Here is a 26,050-nt window from a genome sequence, read left to right on the forward strand (position 1 = left end):
GATTAAAATTCTCAAGCATTTTGCATATTATACCCATTTTAAATGCTCAAAGGATGCTACTTTTTATAGTAAGACCTGTGGCTCTGGCTATATCTTGAAATTCTTCTGGATAATAGTACCCTTTAGTCCTTTCTGTGTTTGGTGAAAATCAACATCTTGACTTTTCTTTGAAAATCTTTCCATGTGTTCTCCCTGCTTTCTTCTCAAGAATGCCCAGTGGGCCCAGCCACAGAGAGTATCAGCTTTAGCCAGGAGCCACATTCCTTAGACAGTCACCAGAAATACAAGATTTGAGGCAGTGGGGAGGCCGACAAAGGCTCAGTCTTAGCTTTCGTTTCATCAACTGGAAAAAATGACTTGTACATGTTTACATGGTCCAACCATGAACATCTGATGAAAATGCCAAGATCACTGGAACCACAGTGGGTCCTTTGGGAGAACACAAAACAAAAACACGTTTCATATTTAACTGCTTAAACACGTTTCATATTTAAATATGAAACAAAAACACGTTTCATATTTAACTGCTTAAACACGTTTCATATTTAAATATGAAACAAAAACACGTTTCATATTTAACTGCTTAAACACATTTCATATTTAAATATGAAACAAAAACACGTTTCATATTTAACTGCTTAAGATGGTTTTCTGTTTGCTGATTTTTTTCCTGTAATTTATTTTAAATCTTTCAGCTAAACAGCAATTTATAGCCATAGCTGATTATTATGGAACACTGCGTATATTAGAAATTCCTTGGACATTAAGTCGCCCTTCCACCAATGAGGTGAGTAACTTATGGCTTAGAGAATTAATGTGACCAGATATTTCTAAGATATGTCTTTAGAAAAAATTTAGAAATGACAGCATTTTTGCTAGGGAACAAAAGACTCATACAGTAAATAAGAGGATATATTTCTGTTGTATGAGTTAAATAGTTTGAAGCTTTAAAGAAAAAGCCCCAAACATGAGATGGGAGGGAAACCAAGTAAATGAAGTCCAGAGTCTGAGAGAATAATAACTTGGGGATTCATAATCACAAAATGTCATTTTTCCATTGTAACCGAAGTATGGGACACTTATTTCAGTGATACTCTTCCCTGAGGGCCCAGTTGACATGTTCATGCATCTCCATCACTCACCCCTACCGGCTCCCAACCCAACTTGGAGTAGAGCAGGCAGCACATCTGAGCTGGTGGTGTTCTGCACCCCCAACCTTGTATCCACAACCCAAGTGTTTCAATATTAATAATGAGCTTTAAAAAGATCAATGAATGGAAATATATAAATGTATATACAACAAACATTAAGCATATAGATTGCAGTCTGCTGCAAGTCCCAACATCGATCTAGTTACTGGCAGGCAAAAGGCTCTCTTTCCCCTGGTTGCTTTCCCCAAGGTCTCTGCTGACTTTTCTGCTTCTATTCTATGCCTACACGCTAAGCCTTCCAGGGGCCAGGAACCCAGCTCTGCTTCCAGTCCCTTTAGGGTCTGCATTGATATCCTCATCTGGGTTTTCCAAGTTTGATTGATGATATGAAACTTTCCTCACTTTTAGAAGAAGGAAGAAACAGGGAAAAAAGCAACCTCTGAATATTTCTATTACAAAATTGCAGCTTTTTGCAGCTCTTTCCTTCCAACCCTACTTTAGAAACCTCCAAGGCACAGAGCCCTAAATGTTAGCACAGCAGCCCCTGAATTGTGCTAGCTCCTCTGGTAGGGGGCCTGTGAGTACAATTTCCAAATTATATTTACCTAAGAGATTTAAAGTATCGCAAAATAGATAATCTACATAATGATTAGGTAGAAGATCATTAGGTAATGATCAAGTAGATTAGGGAGGTAGATTAGGTAGGTCGTCTATGTAATTATAAGCAGTAGAAATTCTAACAGAGCCTTGTAAAGGTCATGGGGGCTTCCTGCAGGTCACCCTCTCACGAGCCTCTGTTTCTAACAGATGACAAGTGTTAATCACTACTTTGAAAGAGAAGTCAAGCATCTGGAATATGTAGAACAACGCAAAAATATTCGTGAGCAAGAAAAGAAAGAAATGGAACTAGAAATGGAGAAGAAAAAAATTGTAAGTTACATTTCAGAAACGAAAGAGGTTTCTCTTGAACACCAGTGAAAATATATTTGTTTGGCTTAATCCACAGTTATACTTTTTCATGTTCTTCTGTTGTTCTCATGAGAGTCAAGAGGGCATTTCTTTGATTTCCTAGCTCACTATGAGTGAGAACTGGCAGTTAGATACCTAGTGAGATTCTGTCCAATTTAAATTTCTGAAATTTTCTATAATTTCAAAGTCCTTTAGTACAGATACGTTAATTCAAAATTTGAATGCTTTCATTATAAAATTTTAATATCTGGCGAATAATGCATTAAAGAAGGTAGTGCAAAAATAGTTGAATATGAATCAAGACATGTGGGCTCAAATCCCAACTCTGCATTTACTAGCTATGAGATTTGGAGCAAGGCTGAGCTTCAGGTCTCTTATCTTGAAAATAGGAATACTAATAACTGGGATTACTGTAAAGCTGTCAGTTAAAGAATGTGAAAAATAAACTTTCAGTAAATGGAGCTATTATAACGCCAGGTGCAGTGGCTCATGCCTGTAATCCCAGAACTTTGAGAGGCTGAGGCAGGCAGATCATGAGGTCAGGAGTTTGAGACCAGCCTGGCCAATATGGTGAAACCCTGTCTTTACTAAAAAATACAAAATTAGCCGGGCATGATGGTGCCTGCCTATAGTCTCAGCTACTCGGGAGGCTGAGGCAGGAGAATGGCTAGAACCTGGGAGGCAGAGGTTGCAGTGAGCCGAGATCATGCCACTGCATTCCAGCCTGGGTGACAGAGCAAGACTCCATCTCAAAAAAAAAAAAAAAAAAAAAAAAAAGAGCTATTATAATTATAATGATAGATGATTAGATAGATAGATAGATGATTGATAGATGATAGGTAGATGATAGATAGATATGAGGGGGTGGAGAGAGGTGAATTTTGCTGTATGTAATATACTGAAGCTATGAAACTTGAATAGAGGAGAATTTGGTATAGGGCACATTCATTTTAAACTCTGCCAAAAAGAACCTAAGCTCTTAAGCACCCCATGCTGTTCTTTCTCAGCTTCTCCCTGTTTGATATGAATTCTGTGACTCTGCTGGTCTTCCCTTGCCCACTGGACTTTGGGGCTTTTAAATACTCTGTGAATTAGGCTCTTCTCTCTTTCTTACTTGAGAATACCTCAGTCTCAATTTCTATTTCCCTCTTGCTCCCTCTCGCTTTTGCTCTGTTGTCACCTGTATTTCATCATTGATCCCATCTGTAGGTTCCTTATGGCCAAATACATACATCCTCAAACACAATTATTCACGTGAGGTCCACAGTCTCAAAAGCACTAGCATGTGGAAATATTATAATGTGCTGCATTAGCAAATAGATTTACATTATCACTTGTTGATCCTAATTAATGCAATAAAAGCAGAGGATCTCATTTCAAAACCATGTTTAGTGACAAAGTATAAAAGAATGTCAATTAACTTTTCATTGAGTTCCACTGCTATAAACAAATTGATCTTAGTTTTGTTCTTTTGCACACTTAACAAAAGTTGGTTTGTTGAAATTCTAGTGTGGGAGATAATCTGCCACCCTTCCCCTACCCCAGCAATTATCCATGATCATTATGAGTGTTTAAAATACCATGGCAACAGCTCGTAATTATCTATATCAGTGGGAGCAAGTAGAATTGTGGATAATCCAAAAATAATTTGCATGTGAAATACTTTTCAAACACCTGAATATTATAATAATTATATCTTAAATTGTGTTATATTTTTCAATTTCCAAAACATTCCCAACTTTTTATAACTTCATTTCTATTTGAAACAGTGCCTTCATTTCTATTTGAAGTAGTGCCTCTCTTTTAAGTAGAGCCACCACTTCTCAAATTTTCTCTGGAACTACTGATATATTATGGATATGTGAATGAACTTAAAAGGGTTCCTCTGTTACATTTAGAACGTGAAAAAGTCACTAAGGAAGAACAACTAATGTTAGTCAGAAATGTCTCCTTAAAAGCAACTGATGATAAAGGGGGAAATGGGAACAGTAACAACCTCAGAAGATTGCAGTGGGGATTAAATGAGTTAAAATATTTACAGCACTTAGCCACTAACTGGCACATAGAAAGTGTTCACACCTTCGTCCAGCAAGGCTGGCCTTTATGAGTGCTCACCAGATGCCAGGATAAGGCTACAGTTCAACACAGATTTCAGGAAAATCATGCACCTGTCTCTTTGCAAACATAAAATCTGGATACAGCTCACTCCTCAAAGGATAATAATAATCACTGCTCTAATTGCATATGAAATGGGAGTTTTCCTAACCAGAATTTCAGCTGGAGACTCAGCCTGGGGAGAGTAGTCATTGCCATGTGATCTACAAGCTCTGCCATCTATATGGGACTGAGAAGAGGGAGATTTCAAAAGAATTCTGCAACCTCTAGGATATTAGTCACCCTCCAGTCTACATAAGGGAAATAAGAGTTATAGGAAAAAAGACTGAAAGAAAGGACTGAGAGAGAGAGAGGGGTTGGAGGGCCATATTTCCCCCACTTCCTCTTTTCCCAGCACATGTGACTGCCTCCCACCCACCTGCCCTCCTGCCTTCCTGCCCTCCATCCAACCCTTTCCAGAAACAGCAGCCAGGTCAAATATTCACAAACAGCCCTTTCTCATCCTTTGGTATTTTTAGATATCAGTGTTTTATAGGGATGTCTTGTTTCCTATCCCCCTCCGCCAGAAAACGTATCAGAAGTCAAAAGAACAAATGGAGGCTGAATTAAAAATGGACTACGAGAGTTATCTGGAACTGGAAAAGACTGTTCTTATCAACCTTGGCCTTCTGAAAGTCACAGAGAAGGGGTCATACATGGATGTAGTGTAAAAAAGCTTCCTCAAGGGGTTTTGGGGACTTCTTTCCTCTTTTTATTTATTATTTTTATGTCAGGTGAACTGGCAAGCTGAATATATATATATATATATATATATATATATATATATATATATCGTGGCTTATTTATAATTATAGACTTTTATTTCTCTGCTATTAAAACTTTTGAATTTTAACAATGAGATCTATTTCAATTTTTGTACTGAATATGTATTGGATTTTGTACTGAATATGAAAGTGTTCTGTTTCAATGAATGTTTTCAATAACAAAATTTTTATTTTCCTATAATAATAGAGAACTTTGGACGTCCCTTCCATTCCAATCCTTGCCGTTCCCACAGAGGCCTTCATCCCAGGCAGAAGGGGAAATCAAACTGCTCCTACTTATCAGCTTGCTTCTGGCCACCTTTCCAAGAAAAGTGCTTCCCCTGGGCCACTGTACAAATTGTAGGGCTGTATGCTAAACAAAATATTAGCAAATCAAATCCAGAAATATATATATATTTATGTGTGTGTGTATATATATATATATATTTTTTTTTTTTAAGAGGTTAACACATGAAGACCAAGTTGGGTTTATCCAAGGAAGATAAAGTTAATTTAAGAGTAGAAAATAAATCAATCTACTAATCTTTTGATTAGTAGTGACTAATCAAAAGAGAGAAATTATGATGACAAGTAGTTGCAGAAAAACATTTTACAAAAGAAGTTGACATCCATTCATGATAATAACAGTATGTTATTATCTACAGAAAGAATTCCCTTAATCTGATAAAGGGCGTGTAAAACAATACTACACCAAACATCATACTTCATGGTGACAGGCAGAAAGCTTTCCTCTGAGATGTGGAACAAAACACAGGGCACACCATCAGGTGCCTAACGTCACGTACTGCTGTTGCCTTTTTGTGCCTATGCTGGTTAAGCCTAGCATAGGCACCAATAAGCAACAACAGTATATGAAATTGAGATGCAGAAGAGCTTGGAGCAGATTATGAAGGTTCCTGTATACCAAGCTAAGGGAGCTGGATTATAATTTATGGGGAATGAATAGAAGAACCAAACAGGAAGTGACCCAATCAGCTTTACTTTTAGGAAACAAGAAATAAATTAGAGCGGGGTAGAGTCTCATGGCAAGAAATCCTATTAGGAGGCAAGAGGAATTGTTCAAGGCAAAGGACTAGGATGCCCTGTACTAAAGCTTAATATGAAGATAAAAGTGAGGCCGGGCGCAGTGGCTCAAGCCTGTAATCCCAGCACTTTGGGAGGCCGAGACGGGTGGATCACGAGGTCAAGAGATCGAGACCGTTCTGGTCAACATGGTGAAACCCCGTCTCTACTAATACAAAAAATTAGCTGGGCATGGTGGCGCGTGCCTGTAATCCCAGCTACTCAGGAGGCTGAGGCAGGAGAATTGCCTGAACCCAGGAGGCGGAGGTTGCGTTGAGCCGTGATCGCGCCATTGCACTCCAGCCTGGGTAACGAGCGAAACTCCGCCTCAGAAAAAAAAAAAAAAAAAAAAAAAAAAAGATAAAAGTGAAAGGCTGGTTGGATGGGGAAGGGAGGACAAAGGATAATACCAAGGTTTATAAGTTAGATTGCTAGAGGAAAGAAAACTTTGAGGTCAGATAGATAGGTTTTAGCACTTAACCACCTGTGTGCCCTTGAACAGATGACCGAGCTCTGTGAAACAGATTCCCCTTCCATCAAGTCAGGTTGAGAGACTTACCTTGCAGCATTTATGTATAGGGCAAATGAGCACCTGCAGATAAGTGGCCTGTGCCTGGCACATATTTTTGTCATCATGATTGGAATATCCCAGGACTCATCCTTACACCTCAGCTTCTTTTATTCTTCCTTTTTTCTACACTCACTTCCTAGGTGCATTCATCCACTCACTCTCAAGGCTTTAAATACTACCTCTGTCCCTGACCTGGACTTCTCTCTAAAATCATGAGATGTGTATCTATTTGACTTTTTGTATCTCCACTTGGATATGTAATAGGTATCTCAAACTTAAACATGTCCAAAATTGAGTGCTTGATATTTCCCTCCAAAACCCATTCCTCCAGCAGTCCTCCCAGCCACCATGCTGCTTGAGGCAAAAGGCCATCTTTCATCTTCTTTCTCTCACAATCCACATCCAATCTGTTGGCAAGTCCTGTTGACTACATGTTCAGAATGTATCCGGAACCTGATCACTTCTCTTCTCCCTTGCTGCTACCACCATGGTCCAAGCTGCATCATCACCAGCTTGGATTTTGCAGCAGCCTCCTGATCTCCCTGCTTCCATGTTGTCATTTTCAGTCTCTTTCAGCCACAGCCAGATGGTAGTTTTAAATGGATGCTGTAAGATGCTGTCATCCTTCTGCCCAGAGTCCTTCCTCAGCCTCATAGCTCACTCAGAGTATGAGCCCAGCACCTGTCTGTGCCCTGCAAGCCCTTGTGTAGGCAGGCTCTCCATTGTCACCAGGTCTCGTTCCTCCTTCCTCTCCCTGGGCATCTGTGCTTGCTGTTCTGTACTTTCTCCAGAGATTTTTCTAATTTTATTTTCATGAGTTCACTCTAAAAAATGAGTTTGTTTGTTTGTTTTAGAAACAGGGTCTCACTCAGTCACACAGGCTGGAGTGCATTGGTACAATCATAGCTCACTGCAGCCTCAAGCTGTGAGGCTTAAGCAATCCTCTTGCCTCAGCCTCCCAAGTAGCTAGGACTATAGACACACACCACCACACCTGACTTTAAAAAAATATATTGAGTGCCTTCTATGTGCCAGGGTCTACCATTTTAAACAGGATGGTCAGGGAAGGTGACACTTGAGCAGCCTGAAAGGCGTGGGGGGTTTTGCCTATAGTCTTCTAGAAGTGCATTCCATAACCCAGTCTCCCTCCTTTCAGTGAAAAGAAGCTGAGACTACAGACAACAGGAGTGTCATGACTCATAAACTATGACCGGAGGCTGAGCGCATTGTTGTCTCAGATAAAAGCACAGTGCGTCAGCACAGAGGACTGGAGTAATGGATATAGAGTAAGTGTCTGCCTTAGGGCTAGCAAATAAAAAGCTTAGTATGGTGGCTAGCATATGGCGGCTAGCATATGGCAAGCAGTAAATATGTTTTGCCTAATTTACAAATACGTAATGATTGTAACATTCTTGCTATAGAATCTAAACATGGGGCCTCTTATGATTATGATAGCAGTTATTATCAATTCAGTGTGACATTTTGTCTTTTTTTCTTCTTTTTTTGAGAGGGAGTCTTGCTCACTGCAGCCTCCACCTCCTGGGTTCAAGTGATTTTCCTGCCTCAACCTCTTGAGTAACTGGAACTACAGGCACGTGCCACCATACGCAGCTAATTTTTGTATTTTTAGTAGAGATGGTTTCACCATGTTGGCCAAACAAGTCTTGAACTCCTGATCTCAAGTGATTTGCCCACCTCAGCCTCCCAAAGTGCTGAGATTACAGGCATGAGCCACTAAGCCCAGCCCTGGTGTAATATTTTCATTGTGTGTTTATAACCTCAGTTTTCCTGAGTCTCATCTCCTGTGGCCACCAAGAGGTCACATAAGCAGCCATAGCCCAGATTTCATGGGACCTTGCCCCACTTGCTTCTCAGGTATTTCAGCCTTCTGCAGAGTGTTCCCAAGTGTGTCCAGTGGCCCCTGGACACACATATAGTTCAAAACAAGCCCACAACCACCCAGCACTCAGGGCTCCCTTCTCTCAAAATGCTAGAGCTGCCTAATAGCCTGTAACATGGGGGAAGGTGCTGGGACAATGCTTCTGGGTTAGTTCAAGTTCAGTGAGAAGCAAACACCAAGGCAGAGGCAGAGGTGCAAGAGATTCACGGGGAGGGGGAGAGGAGAGGAGCAAGGGAGAGCCTTCAGAGCTCATGCAGGTCTGGTACCTGTGGAAGGAAAGGGGAAAGGACAGAGGATGATAGGATTCATCTCAGACCACTTGGCAGGGTTTAATTATTCATGATACCTCTGTTTGTCCCTAAGTCTTTGAAACAGACAAACTCATAGTGATGTCTCTGTCTCTTCCTTCTCTGGGATGAGTTCTCTCTGAGGCTCTTCAACCTCTCAAGCTAAGGTCCTTTTGTTTGGCCCAGACCTCCCATTTGGCAGACAAGGCCTGGCATGCTGAATCCCAGCAAGAACACAGCTGAGGCTCAAGCAAGGATGCTAACCACCTATACTAAAGATGTAGGAGTATCAGGTGTGAATGAAAATGGAGTTAACCGGTGTGCATCCTTCCAATACTCACCGCTCCAACCCTTTCCCTTACCACCCATTCTTTCCCAACTGTACTGTGAGTCAATCCGATCTCCTTCTTTTGACTGTAAGTCATTTGGTCTGGCCTACAGTGTAGTGTAAACACAGGGGTCTTTAGGTCCTGGCAGACCTGAGTCCAAACCCCAGCTTCATCACTGGGCAAACTGCACTGTCCCCTAAGTCTTAGATGCCTTGTCTGTAAAGTGGGGACAATAATAATACCTAGCCTACCCCATACAAAGACAATGTATATAAAGCACCTAGAATATAGTTGGCACTTAATGATTGTTGCTGCCTTTTCTTGCTTTGTCACAGGTGTATGCACATGTGCGTGCACGCACACACACACACCAGAGAAACTGTAGTATTTCCTCTTTGTTCTATGTAATAATCTCTGATTTTAACATTTTTGTTGCTACTAATAATAATGGAATGTTTTCTAGACTCAAATGCAACTTAAGCAGTGACTTATGCATGCCTGGTTTAATGTTAGCCTTTGATCATTTTAATATGAGACCACAAATGTTGGACATAGTATTTAACATAAATTTTAAATAAATTTGAACAGCTTTCTTTTTTGCAGAACTGATAATGCTACTCAGAAAATTGATCATTCTAATACTTGATTAATTTAGATTAAATTTAATTATCAGTTTTACAAATTGCTTTTTATCCACCAAGAAACATGTAATTAAGCCAGCATATTTTTGGGTCCTCAGATCAGCACAGTGTGTGTGTGCACTTCAGATGAAAAGGCAATTAACTCTAGTGGGTGGTGGCCCAGGTGCTCTTCACGGCTTCACTAATCCAGCACTGTAAATAATTAACATCTTCCTGTGCCCTTCTACCTCAGAGCACTGCCCAGGGTCGGCGCTACTCCACTCGGTTGCTAGGTTGCCATTGCTAGGGCAGATCTGTGCAACCGAGCAAGGTCCTCACGACGGAAATTAAATATCTCAGTGAAGGGCCAATGAAACTTTGTGTGGTGAATTCCCTCCTGCCATGGTTGATGAGCTGTTGAGGGCCACAGGCTCATGTGAAACAGCTCACATTGTCAGAGCAGAACCCTGCACACCAGCAAAACTAGCCTTGGGAGCTTATTGGGAAACAATAGATTTTTAGAAGTTGTGTAATTGCTTTCAAATGCTTTCTTGTTAACAAATATGATATAAAAAACATAGACAGTATGACAGATAATATAGGTTGTGTTTTTCTACAATGCCAATGCTCCAAACTTAAAAGGACAGAAAATAAGGTTTCCCAAACTCATCTGTACATGTGATATTCTGAGATGTTTTTTTTTTCTTAAAGAAGGAAAGGAAGAAAGATGTAAAATGGAATATTTCACATTCTTCCCTATCAACTAGAGATGCATTTTTTAGCCCTTTTTAGGAACCATATCTTTAAGAATAATAATTCCCTTTAGAGAAAAAAAACTCTAGAAAATAATGCTAAGTAAAATCTAAAATACAGGAAGTGTCTGCTTTGGCTGGGTGCAGTGGCTCATGCCTGTAATCCCAGCACTTTGGGAGGCCAAGGTGGGTGGATCGCCTGATGTCAGCAGTTCAGGACCAGCCTGCCCAACAGGGTGAAACCCTGTCTCTACTAAAAATACAAAAAAATTAGCCAGGCATGGTGGCAGGTGCCTGTAATCCCAGCTACTTAGGAGGCTGAGGCAGGAGAATGCTTGAACCCAGGAGGCAGAGGTTTCAGTGAGCTGAGATTGTGTCGCTGCACTCCAGCCTGGGCAATGAGTGTAACTCTGTCTCAAAAAAAAAAAAAAGAAAGTGTCTGCTTTATTTCAGCCTAAGTAAGAAAGCTAAATAAACAATTGAATTGATACCAATTGTTCATTTTTAATGAAGTTTGTAGGGATCGAAATATAAATAAAAAAGAGGCCAGTCATGATAGCTCACCCCTTTAACGCCAAGACCAGCCTGGGCAACTTGGCAAAACCCCCTATCTACTAAAAACAGAAAAAAATTAGCCAGGCATGCTGGTACGCACCTGTAGTCCCATTTACTCAGGAGGCTGAGGCACAAGAATCACTTGAACCAGAGAGGCAGAAGTTGTGAGCTGAAATTGCACCACTGCACTTCAGCCTGGGTGACAGAGTGAGACTGTCTCAAAAACAAAACCAAACAAAACAGAATAAACTCCCAGTATCCAGAATCCTAACGACCAATAGCTAGAACTTCATTATTTTTTAGTTCTTCAGTGAAAACTTATGACAACAAAAGACGAATAAGCAACGTTTTCTTAAGGAGTTGTCATCATGTGTATAACCAAATTCGTGGTCCATCCAAATGTCAGAATTCAGCCAGATAGTTATGTCTGCAGGACTTGACAATAATTGCGATGGTCATCGGTATAAAGAGAGCTCATCTCAAGCTCTGTAATGTTGGGTAAATAACCTTTCTGATTCATATTTCTTCATCCAACAAATGGGGATAATAAATCCTACTGCACGGAATGATAAAGATTAAATAAGATAAAACATATGAAAGTACTTTGTAAAGTTTAAGTGCTTTAAAAACATATAAAATGTGGCCAGGCGTGGTGGCTTCACGCCTATAATCCCAGCACTTTGGGAGGCCGAGGCGGGTGGATCACGAAGTCAAGAGATCGAGACCATCCTGGTCAACATGGTGAAACCCTGTCTCTACTAAAAATACAAAAATTAGCGGGGCATGGTGGCATGTGCCTGTAGTCCCAGCTACTCGGGAGGCTGAGGCAGGAGAATTGCTTGAACCCAGGAGGCGGAGGTTGCAGTGAGCTGAGATTGCACCATTGTACTCCAGCCTGGGTAACAAGAGTGAAACTCCGTCTCAAAAAAAACGTATAAAATACATATTACGATATTTTACATAGATGCTGAACTACTTTGGGATTCTCAGGTGACTTTTGAATTACGAAAGGAAGTTTAATTATATTTATTGTAGTATATTTTTATTACATTGTAATTCCTGATAGTGTTTAATTAACAGTCAGGTTGGCCGGGCATGGTGGCTCATGCCTGTGATCCCAGCACTTTGGGAGGCCGAGGCAGGCAGATCACCTGAAGTCAGGAGTTAAAGACTAGCCTGGCCAACATGGTGAGAACTTGCACCCATTGAAAAAACAGCTAATGAAGATATTCCATTCTCTTACCCTACTACATAAATAACTTATATGTTTTAGCAGCTAATTAATTTAGTTTAATAATTATGTGGGTCCTTTCAAGATGACAGTAGGGAAGAAATAATAAAATTAATTATATGGATCTTAAAGTCTGAAACTTAGAAAAAGGAAAAAATACTAGACATGGTCATATGAAAGAGAGCCACCTGTTTAAAAGGCAGGATGACATTTTGTATGTTCCTTTCAACCCATCCATATCAACTGGGGATCCATGTAGCCATTACTCAACCATTTTATTTTTTAAGACTGTTGGAATTTTGTCTGCATTTCTCTAACAGGTACCTTAGCATCAGGAGAGGGCAAAACCTAGAAAAACACCTGGGCTGTAAGTAGGAAGTACTGGTGAAGCATCTAGTCCTCAGAAATGATATGCCATAGACAGAGTTTGAAACAAAAAGATTGTATCAGTTCACTGTGAGAATCTTAATTTTAATTGAGAGTAACAGAAAATCTGGACGGGGAGGAAGATGGCAGAAACCACTCGTGCTCATCAAATACCCATGTGTACCTCTGCATTTGTCAGCCTTCTTTGCAGTCAGATTGGAGCCTTTGAATTCTAGCCAACAGGATGTGGGTGGAAGTGACAGAAGCCACTCCAGGCCTGACTTTAACTCATCTCATGAAATCTTCCAACTTTATCTTCCCCTGCTCTGTGTTCCAGAGGCCATAATTTACAAAATAGAGAAAAGTTTCTCAATCTGTATCAGACTTTTCACAAGCAGGTGATAATCCTTTATCATATTAAACCACCGAGACTTCAGGGTTTGTTATGCCATAGCCAAGCCCATCCCGATGAAATAGGGCAGATTAGAGAGCACTCCGTCTTACTAGAAAAGGTGTGCCCAACTCTCAGTTGGAACCCAGAATTTGGACTTAAATATATGCACTGTTGATAAGATACCAGGAAAATTAAAAAGCCACAGATATATTAAAAAAAAAAAAAAAACCTTTCCTGAATTGAAAATCACCTGTGTCTACAGATTGAAAGAACATCAGCTATTCTAAGCAAATTCCAAATTATGCAGTAAATGGGTGAATTGAGATTTACATATCACTCCAAATCCTATGCTTTTAAATTCTCAACACTGAAGCCAGAGTGGTCATTTAAAAATCAGATCTGAACTCCATCACTTCCCTGCTTACAAAGTTTCAACAGCTCCTCCTTGCCTTGGGGATTGGGTCTAAACTCTTTGCCTTCCTGTGGCATGGCCCTGCTTGCTTGTAAGCTCATCTCTTACTGCTTGCTCTCCCTTACTTCTTCTCCAGCCATTTCAATCCATGCTATTCTTCATGCATGCTATACTCTCTCACCTCTGCCTCCTTGAAAATGCTATTCCCTTTCCCTGGATAAAAAGTTACTAAAAATTCAAAAATGCTCTATGAATTAGTATGTTATCTGTACACATTTTAAAAAAATTCATACATAATCCTCCTATGGAAAATGAACAGTGCTCCAGGCAACCAAAGTAAATATAGACTAAATGGGATTACACCAAGCTAAAAAGCTTCGAGCAGCAAAGGAAACAGTCAACAAAGTGAAGAGACAACCCACAGAATAAGAGAAAATATTTGCAAATTACCAATCTGACGAAAGATTAATAACCAGAATATATAAGGAACTCAAACAACTGAATAGCAAAAGAGCAATCAGATTAAAAAATGGGAAAAATATCTGAATAAGCATTTTTCAAAAGAAGACAAATTCAACAAGTATATGAAAAAAATGCTCAACATCACTAATCATCACAGTAATACAAATCAAAACCACAATGAGATATCATTTCACCCCAGATAAAGTGGCTTTTATCAAAAAGACAGGCAATAATGAATGCTGGCAAAGGTGGAGAAAGAAGAACCCTCGTACACTGTTGGTGGGATTATCAGTTAGTACAATCACTATGGAGAACAGTTTGGAGGTGCCTCAAAAAACTAAAAATAGAGCTACCATATGACCCAGCAATTTCACTACTGGGTATATACTCAAAACTAAGGAAATCAATATATCAAAGAGACATCTGTTTATTGCAGCATTTATTCACAATAGCCAAAACATGGGATCAACCTAAGTGCCTATTGACAGATGACTGGATAAAGAAAATGTGGTACATACACAGTGGAACATTATTTAGCCATAAAAGAGAATGAAATCTTGCACTTGCATCAACATGGATGGAACTTGAGGTCATTATGTTAAATGAAATAAACCAAGCACAGAAAAATATCATATGTTCTAGTTCATCTGTGGGACTAAAAAAGTGGATCTCATGAAGATAGAGAATAGATTAGTGGTTATCAGAGTCCAGGAAGGGTAAGGGGGCGGTATAGGTGAAAAGTTGATTCATAGGTACAAGTATATGGTCTGATAGAAAAAATAAGACCTAGCGTTCAATAGATAATGGGGTGACTATAGTCAATAATAATCTATTAGACTTCAAAATAGCTAGAAGAGAATAATGCATCTGGCATAAAGAAAAGACAAATATTTAAGGTGATGGATATTCCAAGTACACTGATTAACCTTTACAGATTATATAAATATATTAAACTATTGTGTGTACCCAGAAACTACGTACATCTATGTGCATCAATACAAATTTTTGTTTAAAAATAAAATGAAGAGGGCTTATAAGAATTTGTCTGGAGATTATAAAAGGAATTGATCATATGATATTAATAACTTTTAAAGTCACATAGTATGAGAAATATCTGAATCATAGTCTGGGCTTTGGAGTCAGAATTCTGAGCATTCAGCCACTTACAAGCTTTAATCATTTAACCATGATGAGCTTCTGCTACAGCAGAAGGAATTCTCAAAAGTGGAGCACTATTTCCCATTCCACAGGTTCTTGCCACATCCCCATCAAGAGACAGACTCCATTTCCCCTCCTCTGGAAATTGGGTGGCACTTTGTGATTGCCTCCAAGTACAGAATGCCGTGGAAATGACACTGCATCTCTCTGAAGCCAGGTCATCAAGGGTGAGACAGCTTCCACCTGGCTCTCTTACTGGCACTCACCCTGGGAACCCAGCCACCATTGTGAGGTAGCTCATGGAGAGGACACATGTAGGTGTTCCAGTCAACAGCTCTAAATAAGGTTTCAGCCCATGGCCAGTGTCAGCCACCAGGTATGTGAGTGAATGAACCTTCAGATGATTACAACCCTGAGACTTCGAGCTACCCCAGCTGACGCTGAGCAGAGTGGAGATGAGCTTTACTTGCCTCTGCATGCCCAAATGCAGATTTGTGAGCAAAGCAAATGTTGTCATTATTATTATTACTTGAGACGGAGTCTTGCTCTGTCACCCAGGCTAGATTACAGTGGTGCGATGTCAGCTCACTGCAGCCTCTCTGCCTCCCGGGCCCTCAGGTGATCTGCCCGCCTGAGTGCTGGGATTACAGGCCTGAGCCACCATGCCCGGCCAATGCTGTCATTATTTTAAATCTCTAGGTTTTTGGACAGTTTATTAGGTAGCAATAGATAACTGGAAAAACCACTTCACATGGCTCTTGTGAGGATAAACTAAGACAAAATATATAAAATGCCCAGTACAGTATCTGAAACATAGTAGATCCTCAGTAAATATTAGTTATTATACCTATAATGTGTCAATAACTGCTTCCATCTGCACACTGCCTTTTCCTCTTCTATAGTCAAATCTCCCTTTGCCTCCCTTTCAGCAGAACCCTTGTGACTAAATTTAGGGCTTACCTAGATAATCCAGGAAAATCTCCCCATCTCAATATCCTTAGCTTAATTAAATCTATCAAATCCTTTTTGCTCTGTAAAGTAACATTCACAGGTTCCAGGATTAGAGCATAGATTCTTTGGGGCCATTATTTGGGAAATTACCTCCCAAATAGTCCGTTTATTTATTTCTGTCTACTTTGTTCCAGGAAAGATGATAAGGAAGTATAGTGTATAGTAAATCCTTGCCTTTAAGACATACAATCCAGAAGACACAATAAGCCACATACTCAAATACCTATAACGGAAAACAGAGAAAATAAGTGCTACATGTCTTAAAAACTGATAAAGGTAAAAAAAACTATAAATAGCAGAAACCTCTGATGAATGGGATTGCAGATTCAGGATCGTATCAAAGCAAGGCCCTAGTAGTCTGGTGCAGCTAGAGTGCTGGTGGGGAAGGCAAGAAACAGGTGAGTTGAGGAGATAAACCAGCCCCTACTTTATCACGAAAGGTCATTATAAACTCACTGTTTATCACCAGTTTTAAGTCTATAACTTTGTTTCGATGTCTGCAAAATACTCCTAGGAAGAAAAGCAATTAACAAGAACAATAACAAGCAACAAATTGAAAAAAATAGCAAAATAAATTACAGAACATTGTGAATAGAGCTCTGTATTCATTTCCTAACACACTACCATGAACTCGGTACCTTAAAACAACAGAAATTTGTTCTCTCACAGTTTTAGAGACCAGAAGTCTGAAACCGGCAGAGCTAGTTCCATTTGGAGGCTCCGATGGAGAAAGAACCCATTCCTTGCCTCCTCCAGCTTCCCGTGGCTGTGGGCATTCATTGGCCCATAGCTTCATCACTCTAATCTCTGCTTCCATCTGCACCCCACCTTCTCTTCTTTAGCCAAATCTCCCCTTGCCTCCCTTTCAGAAGAAATCCTGTGACTACATTTGGTCCCCATCTAGATAATCCAGGAAAATCTCCACATCTCAAAATCCTTAACTTAATTAAATCTGTCAACTCCTTTTTGCTGTATAAAGTAATAGCCACAGGTTCCAGGGATTAGGGAATGGATGGCTTTGGGACCATTATTCAGGCTCCCAACACCTCATAAAAAGATTCCAAAGTTGGAGAGAAATTCTAACAAAGATTTTACTTATTAGTTTACAACTTTATGTGGAAAATAAAGGACTAAATAAAGGGACACATAAAGGTCTACCTTCAAGGGAATTGTGTGACTTAGTAAACAGAAAAGAAAAAAAGTTGTTGAATTTGTGGATTAGAAAGCAAATTTGAAAGTTCATGTCCTTCATTTCCTGCTGGCAAGGAAAAAGTGAAAAGAAAGAACAAGAGAAAAAAAATCAGGTTTTAAAGAAAATAATTTTAAAAACAGAATTAAAAAAATACTTGACATATTTTCTCAGGAAAGCAAAGGCAGTCTGAACTGTGACTAAACATAACAGCAGTAGAAATTCACTTTCATTGTTATTTCTGTCTTTTTTGGCCTATAAAGGTCAGGCTCTCTGAGTGCAGTGACTCACGCCTGTAATCCTAGCACTTTGGGAGGCCAAGGCGAGTGGATTGCCTGAGCTCAGGAGTTCGAGACCAGCCTGGGCAACACAGTGAAACCCCATCTCTACTAAAATACAAAAAAATTAGCTGGGCATGGCAGCGTGCGCCTGTAGTCCAGCTACTCAGGAGGCTGAGGCAGGAGAATTGCTTGAACCCAGGAGGCAGAGGTTTCAGTGAGCCAAGATCGTGCTACTGCACTCTGCCTGGGCAACAGAACAAGACACCTTCTCCAAAAAAAAATGAAAAAAGGTCAGGCTCATAGAGTAAGGAATTCACTGGTTTTCAGAGCATTTAAGGAAGCAGTGGGTGGGTGTGCTAGCGAAGAAGCTGACAAAAGTATTGGATTCTGGTACTAAAGAAAATAGACAAAGGAAAAGTGAAGCAGGCAATTAAAAAAAAATTTTAAAGAGAGAGAAAATATTAGCCAGAACAAAATCGTAATGTGTGGAAGGGATCTACATGCCCATCAGTAGGAAAATGGCAAAATATGTTCGTCAGACAAGGACCTACTCTTCAGCTGTGATGAGGCACATTCTTCATTCCAACAAGAAAGGAAGTTTACATATTATCAAGGGAAAAATCAAGTTGCAAAACAATATGTACAATATGATGCCAGTTGTGTAAAACTGTGTGTATTTGTACCAACATTCATATTTCTCAGCATATGTATAGAAAAGTCTGGAAGTGTAGCCATCAATGTGTTCATTCTGTTTACTTCTGAGGGATGGGAAGGAAGAAGGGAGAAGGGAGAAGCGTGCAAGGCAAAGAGGGGACTTTTACTATCCCCAGCATTTTTAACGATCAGTACATGACTAATCTTTATACTCTTCACTCTGGATTATTTTGAAGCAAAGAAAAGACTTTTAATAGATCTCTGTTGCTTGGATATTTTTATAATAGGTCTTTTATGATTTAACAATGGTTGTGTTCACTACTGGAAACTGTTAATAGATGCCACACTCCTAATAGTAATAGCTATCATTTCTTACTACAGTGTCAGGGACTGTTCTTTTTCTTTTTTTTTAAATTCATGTCTTACATTTTGTAGGTATATTTAATTAATTTAATACTCATTAAATTTAAATAGATGCATCTAGATAATACACTTTATTTTTCTTTTTTATTATACTTTTAAGTTCTGGGATACATGTGCAGATGTGCAGGTTTGTTACATAGGTATACACTTGTCATGGTGGTTTGCTGCACCCATCAACCCATCAACTACATTAGATATTTCTCCTAATGCTATCCCTCCCCTAGTCCCCCACCCCCAACAGGCCCCAGTGTGTGATGTTCCCCTCCCTGCGTCCAGGTGTTCTCATTGTTCAGCACCCACTTATGAGTGAGAGCATGTGGTGTTTGGTTTTCTGTTCCTGTGTTAGTTTGCTGAGAATGATTGTTTCCAGCTTCATTCATGTCCCTGCAAAAGACATGAACTTATCCTTTTTTATGGCTGCACAGTATTCCATGGTATATATATGCCACATTTTCTTCATCCAGTCTATCATTGGTGAGCATTTGGGTTGGTTCCAAGTCTTGGCTATTGTGAATAGTGCTGCAGTAAACATACGTGTGCATGTGAATTTATAGTAGAATGATTTATAATCCTTTGGATATAGACCCAGTAATGGGATCACTGGGTCAACTGGTATTTCTAGTTCTAGATCCTTGAGGAATCGCCACACTGTCTTCCACAATGGTTGAACTAATTTACACTCCCACCAACAATGTAAAAGCATTTCTATTTTTTCCACATCCTCTCCAGCATCTGTTGTTTCCTGACTTTTTAATAATTGCCATTCTAACTGTCATGAGATGATATCTTATTGTGGTTTTGATTTGCATTTCTCTAACAATCAGTGATAATGAGCTTTTTTTCATATGTTTCTTGGCTGCATAAATGTCTTCTTCTGAGAAGTGTCTGTTCGTTTTGAGAAGTGTCTTTGCCCACTTTTTGATGGGGTTGTTTTTTCTTGTAAACTTGTTTAAATTCCTTGTAGATTCTGGATATTAGACCTTTGTCAGATGAGTAGCTTGCTATTACAAATTAATCTGCTATGATTTATGTACAAGTTTTTCTTACCGACATAGGCATTCATTTCCTTTGGATAAATATCTAGGAATGGAATGTCTGGATCCTGTGGTATGTATATGTTTAACTTTTTAAGATATTGCTGAATATTTTCCAAAGTGGTTGTGCCATTTTACAATTCCCACCTGCAGTATATGAGAGTTCTAGTTCCTCCACACTCTTGCCAGTAGGGTCACTCTTTTAAAATTTAGCCATTCTAATTGATGTGTGGTGGTATCTTTTTGTGGTTTTAACTTGCATTAATGACTAATGATGTTAATTTTCATGTCTTCATTTGCCATTCATATATACTCTTTCATGAAGTGTTTGTTCATGCATTTTGCTCATTGCAGGGAGCAAGGGGAGTGTTTTTTAATTATTATTGAGATTTTGGAATTTTTTATATATTCTGGATGCCAACCCTTATATGATATATGCAAGCATATACTCCCAATCTGTGGTTTATCTTCTCATTCTCTCAAAATGGTCTTTCAAAGGGCAGCAGTTTTTACATTTGAAGAATTTCAGTTTATCAATTTTTTTTATGTATTATGTTTTTGGTGACCAATATGAAAAATCTGTGCATAATCCAAGGTTTTCTTCCAGAAGTTTCATACTTTTAGGCTTTACATTTAGGTCTATGATGTATTTTGAGTTTAACATATGGTATGAGATGTGGATCAGAGCATTTTTTTCATGCAAATATTCTGTTGTTGCAGCACCATTTGTTGAAAAGACTGTTTTTTCTTCACTGAATTGTCTGGTCAAAAATCAGCTGTCCATATATGTAGGAATCTATTTCTGAACTATTATTCTATTGATTTGTCTATTTTGATGCCATTTCCATACCATCTTGTTTACTGTCACTTTATAAGTCACCTTAAAATCAGATATGTTGGGCCTCCAACTTTGTTCTTTTTTGAAGTTGTTTTGGTTAGTTTTTTATATGTATATTTTAAAAATTTACATATGCAATTCTGACTTTCATAAAATTTCTACTAGGTGATTTGTTAGAAGTCCAACAACCCCCTTGTGACCTGTTTAAATGCATTAAGAATATAGCTGATAATGGTTTAAATACTGATCCCTACTGGCTAAGGATGAAAGTAGACATGAGAAGCTGAGATGGTTAATACAAAAGCCAACAGTCTTTCAGAAGTGAACATAACATAGAACTGTAGCAGGAGCATCAAGGGACCTCACAGTTAGCAAAAAGAACCAAGAGAACCTAAGGAGTACCTCCAATACTTTCCTAGGCATAGTTTAATAACCTCCCATTTAAAAATAAAGTACAAATAAACTCTATTCATCATTAACACTTTAGTATTTGACTCAGGTGATGAGACCATATTCTTCCAGGCAAGATTATAAAACCAAATGGAAGGCGAGATTTCCCTGGAGGTAGAGAAGGAGGAGACAGATTCTGTTGGGCACAGGAAGGAAGGGCAGGACTAGTTGTGATATCCGAGGCCCAAAGCAGCCAGAGGTGGCACATGGCCATGGGGGCCTGAAGGGAAAGGATTTACCAAGAGAGGTGAGAACATGATGTTTTGGCCACTTTGCAAATTAGCTGGGGTGCCCCATGGCAGCAATTGCCTCGTGATTGCCTGGAAAATCTTTGTGTGTTTTTTTTTTTTTTTTTTTTGACTGCCTATGTGCAGTTCAGCATTTCGACTTCCTGCTCCATTTACAGAAGGATCCCAAAGTTCATCTTGTGACATTTGATCCTTTACTAAGAGGAAGCAATAGGAGGTCATTGTCAGAGGATAACATCCTGTACTTTTCCTATTTCCGTAAGAGGGAGGGGATTTTGCTACTTCTCAAGAGTATGAGAGAATCACTTCCAACTTCTCTTTATACCCTTCATTTACTGTTCCTCAAGTCACAAGGAACACTCATCTGAGCAGTGAATTGAAAAGAACTTGAGCATGCCTGGCTGGGGCCTTCTGCATTCTCTCACTACACACCAGCCTGTTGGTAATTCATAACTTTATGGTGCTGACAGACTGTGCCCATGCCAGGAGAGGTCTTTTTTCACTAACTTCACCATTGACTTGGTGGGGATGATCAGATCACAGAGGATATATGAAGAAGCCCACTTGGCCATAGACCCAAGCTGTATTCTCCAGCTCATCTGTATCAAAAGTAAATTTGGTATTTTGATCTCTATGTCTGGCTCGTAGGAAGGAAAGGTAAGTTTTTGTTGATCTCCTACCAACCCTATGTTGGTAGTTCAAGGGAAAATACACTGGTAGGAGGGGGTTAAAAGTGTGAGAGGAAACAAAATGAAAAAAAAAAAAGTCAGGTTAACAGCACTGAGAAGTCCTCAAGGCAGAAATTCAGGCTGCAAGAACTGGGCTTTGGCTCTGTTCCTGCCAGTGTAGAGCCTACAGGGCTCACGAAGAATGGATCCCATTTGGACACAATGTCAGACTGCAGACAGACCCTCCCCATCCCTGATGAAGAGGAGACCTTTCACTCTCTTCACCGCTAGCTCCAGATGGGACTTAATCAAGTGTTTTACCTGGACAAGGTGCTTTTTTGTCCCTTAAGAAGAAAACAGACTGGTGTTACCTATGTGTTCAATTTTCAGTGCAGCTTTGACTTTTCTTGTGTCCCAACATTTGTGATAGAAAAGATGGAGACTGTCTTAGTCCATTTTGTGTTGCTACAAAGGAATACCCGAGGCTAAGTAATTTAAAAAGAAAAAGGCTTATTTGACTCATGATTCTGGTGGCCAGAAAATTCAGGATTGAGTGAGGGCTGCTGGCTGTTTCCAATCACAGCAGAACGTGAAGGGGAGCCAGTGTATGCGCAGATCACATGCCGAGAAAGGAGTGGGGGTGGAGAGAGAGTGTATAAGGAGGTGCTAGGCTCTTTTTAACAACCAGCTCTGTTGGAATTAATACAGTGAGAACTCACTCCTTACCACCCACCAGGGAGGGCATTAATCTATTCATGACGAATCTGCCCCCATGAACCAAACACGTTTCACCTCCCAGAATACCACACTGAGGACTAAATTTTGACAAGAGATTTGGTGGGGACAAACCATATCCAGACCATAGCAGAGACTATAACTCAATATTTCCCAAAGTGTGGTATGCATGCTAAGGTATACATAACTGTACATAGAGCTCACACCTTAATTATCTTAATAGTTACAAATTCATTTTAGTGTGTAGAAGAAACTGTTTAACTTGTTAATGACAAGTGATACTGGTTTTCCATATATGGCAGCAGTGTAAGTTTTACATTTAATTGAAAAAATAATTTTAGAGAAAATAAGAAAATAGTGTTACATGTGGTATTTGAATATGGTAGAAATTGTGCAGGTTGTCTGTGAATGATGGAAGTCTAGGATAGCTAAAAGTAATGTGGTAAGAGTTATAAGATACACCTGAGGTCAGGAGTTCAACACCAGTTTGACCAACATCGTGAAACTCCATCTCTACTAAAAATACAAAGAATAGCCTGGCATGGTGGTACACACCTGTAATCCCAGCTACTCGGGAGGCTGAGGTAGGAGAATCACCTGAACCTGGGAGGCGGAGGTTGCAGTGAGATTTGGTGGGGACAAACAAACCATATCCAGACCATAGCAGAGACTATAACTCAGTATTTCCCAAAGTGTGGTATGCATGCTAAGGTATACATAACTGTACATAGAGGAGGTATACATAACTGCACTCCAGCCTGGGTGACAGAGCAGGACTCCAAAAAATAAAAAATAAAATAAGATACTCGAAATATTCATTGCTTTTTAGGGGCTATTAATAGCAATGTTGGTTCTTTCTAACATTGCTATTGATGAATTCTAAGATTTGTAAATTAATACTACAAATCTTTTAGAGGTTAATTATAATCACACAAAGTTCATCACCAATTCAATCTTTTTTTGGCTTCCAAAATGACACCTACTATGAAATGTACTGATCCCTGCAACTTACTATGAAATGCACAAAAAAAGTATGAAAATAATGGATAGATATGTAAGCAGATATAACAAAAAGCTTATCAATTATGGAATCTGGATGCTAGCTATATGGGTATTCACCATAAAATTTTCAACTTTCCTATATAGTTGAAAAGTGTTCATAAAGGTTAAGGGAAAAGATGCTAGTATGGCTTCTTTTATGTATATTTCCTTGGTTTTATAGGTGAGTTTGTTACAGAGTACAGATCAAACGTAGATTTATAACCTTGGACAGATGGCACTTTATGCTCTGACATTTCTTATCCGCCATCTTAGACAAATAGTTTTCACTAACCTAAAGAATCAAACTTGCTCTTAGGTAAAGAGTGGGTTTTACAATGGCCACGGCGGGGGAAAGGCAAGAACATATGCAAACAGGCTGGCAACCTGCATCTCGTTTCTTGAACAGAGGTCAAGAACATGGGGTCACTGTTCAGTATCTGCAGCTGTGAAAAAAATGTGAGTTGCAGGCATGCTGTTTCATAACTTTCACACATACACAGAAGTCTTGAATGTGAGGGGCTTTCCTGTTCCTTCATTTAATATATATTGCACTTTATTAAAGTTGAAATTTTAAACTCTCTTCGGAAAATTATTTTGAAGAGTCAAATTTCCAAAATATATGGAATACAGAGGTCAACACGAAGTTTCTACTACATATACACCTCCGCTAAGCAAAAAAGCAAAATTAATCCAAATAACTAACTTTAAAGCATGGCAAGTGGCCTTATTAAACAAATAAGAATGAAGTTAACCCAACCCAAGGGCAGTGTTTATGCATTTTCTCACATGCTTAAACACTTGACATTGAGGAAAATGAAAACCTTAAATGTAGTGCCTGTCCCTCAAAGTGGTTTCGCTGGTATTTTTTCTAATAAGGAAGAGTTCTACTTATAGGGTTTATTCAAGTTTATGAAAATATTTTCTTTTAACAAAATGAAAAATAGTTTTTTCCAGTTCTAGAGAAAGTGCATATGAAAGTAAATTAAGTCAAAGTTAAGAGGATATATTTTGCTTTTTATGATTTCTATAAAGAAATAAATGATGCATTTTAACATCTTTCTTAAAGATATTCCTTTGTTATAGTGAGATGTGCATTTCCATTTACATATCATTTAAATAACTGTTTAGACCCTATTCTGCAGCAAAAAAATGCTACAAAAAATTACCCAAAATTTACCCACCCACTGATTTGTAACATCACTAATTTTCCCAAGACCACTTTAACTCTAAAAAAAGAAAAGTCATCTTTAAAAAAGAGATAACATTACTCTCTTAACCAGAAATAATTTATTACTCAGGAGTGAATATTTTTAAAATTATGTAGACATTACAATTATAGTACTTAGTGTTTTCCTGTCAAAAAGACAACCATTCTCCAAGTATCCCATTACAGTCATTCATTGATGCACAATTAATTCAACAGCTTCTATGTTATAGTCCCTAGGCATATGACAATGAACTAGATACACAATGTTCTTGCTACCATGGAGATTACATTCTAGAGGAATGGACATAGATAATACATGAATAAACAAATAATTTCAGATAATGACATAGCCTTGATGAAAATAAGCTCAGGTGATATGATAAAAAGTGACGATCGATGTGGGTATAGTTTTTTAAACATTTTTCTTCTTAAATTTGGTTTCAATGTAAACATTTACCAAAGTGATAAATATCTACAGTTTAGTCATACAGTACCATAAGTATTTATTAATGGCATTTGTTACAAGAAACAGAAATCTCCATCTGCTTCTTCCCTTATTCTCAGAGCAGGATGTTCAGAAGCAGGCTCTTTGAAGTGACATTTGAGCAGAGAAGCGAATGACAAAAAGAAACTGCCTAAGACCTGGATAAAGAGCTTTCCGCACAGGGGCAATGATAAAAGCAGGGAGCCTCAGATAGGAATGAGGGTCCCTAGTGTTGCTGGAGCTGGGGAGCAAGGGAGAAGGCCTAGGAAATGATGTGGTTTATCTTTTTAACATTAGCTTCTATGAATAGACTGGATCATGGCTGTGGAGAGGGGAGAGGGAGAGTGATAGCAGAGAGGAAATAGGAGATTGAGTGATAATGATGGCTTGGATTAGCAGTGACAAATTCCAAGGCAGTTTCAGACACACAGCACTCAGACCTGTTGATGGCTGGGACATACTGGGGGGATGGGGTAACAAAAATTCCAATTTTGGAGCAACAGGCTTCCGATGAAGATTAGGAAAAGTGTTGTATTTATTTTTCACTGTTTTGTCTGCTCGGCATCCAAATCTCCTTCTTGTAGTCATACAATCCACTATGTAAGTTCTAGGAAAGGAGGCACGCTAAT

The 26,050-nt window shown here is 39.1% G+C and overlaps 1 protein-coding gene across 6 annotated transcripts in view; it reads left to right on the forward strand.

Moving 5' to 3' along the window:
- DNAI3 (dynein axonemal intermediate chain 3) overlaps window positions 1–26,050 on the forward strand; it is a 144,341-nt gene that overhangs the window by 72,122 nt on the left and 46,169 nt on the right. For 2 of the 6 annotated variants that reach the window (XM_064372579.1, XM_064372581.1), the window contains 3 exons: window positions 696–787; window positions 1,959–2,081; window positions 4,754–5,149. In XM_064372579.1, the coding sequence (XP_064228649.1) occupies window positions 696–787; window positions 1,959–2,081; window positions 4,754–4,945 (407 nt within the window). In that variant the 3' untranslated portion in view covers window positions 4,946–5,149. Of the gene's footprint in view, window positions 1–695; window positions 788–1,958; window positions 2,082–4,753; window positions 5,150–7,848; window positions 8,304–26,050 lie in introns of those variants that run through there. The other 4 variants (XR_010341220.1, XM_064372584.1, XM_064372580.1 and 1 more) reach the window with 4 other exon arrangements.

Source organism: Aotus nancymaae, unplaced genomic scaffold, assembly GCF_030222135.1.
Source record: "Aotus nancymaae isolate 86718 unplaced genomic scaffold, 86718_ANA_hifiasm-v0.15.2.pri h1tg000007l, whole genome shotgun sequence".
Classification (NCBI taxonomy): Eukaryota; Metazoa; Chordata; class Mammalia; order Primates; family Aotidae; genus Aotus; species Aotus nancymaae.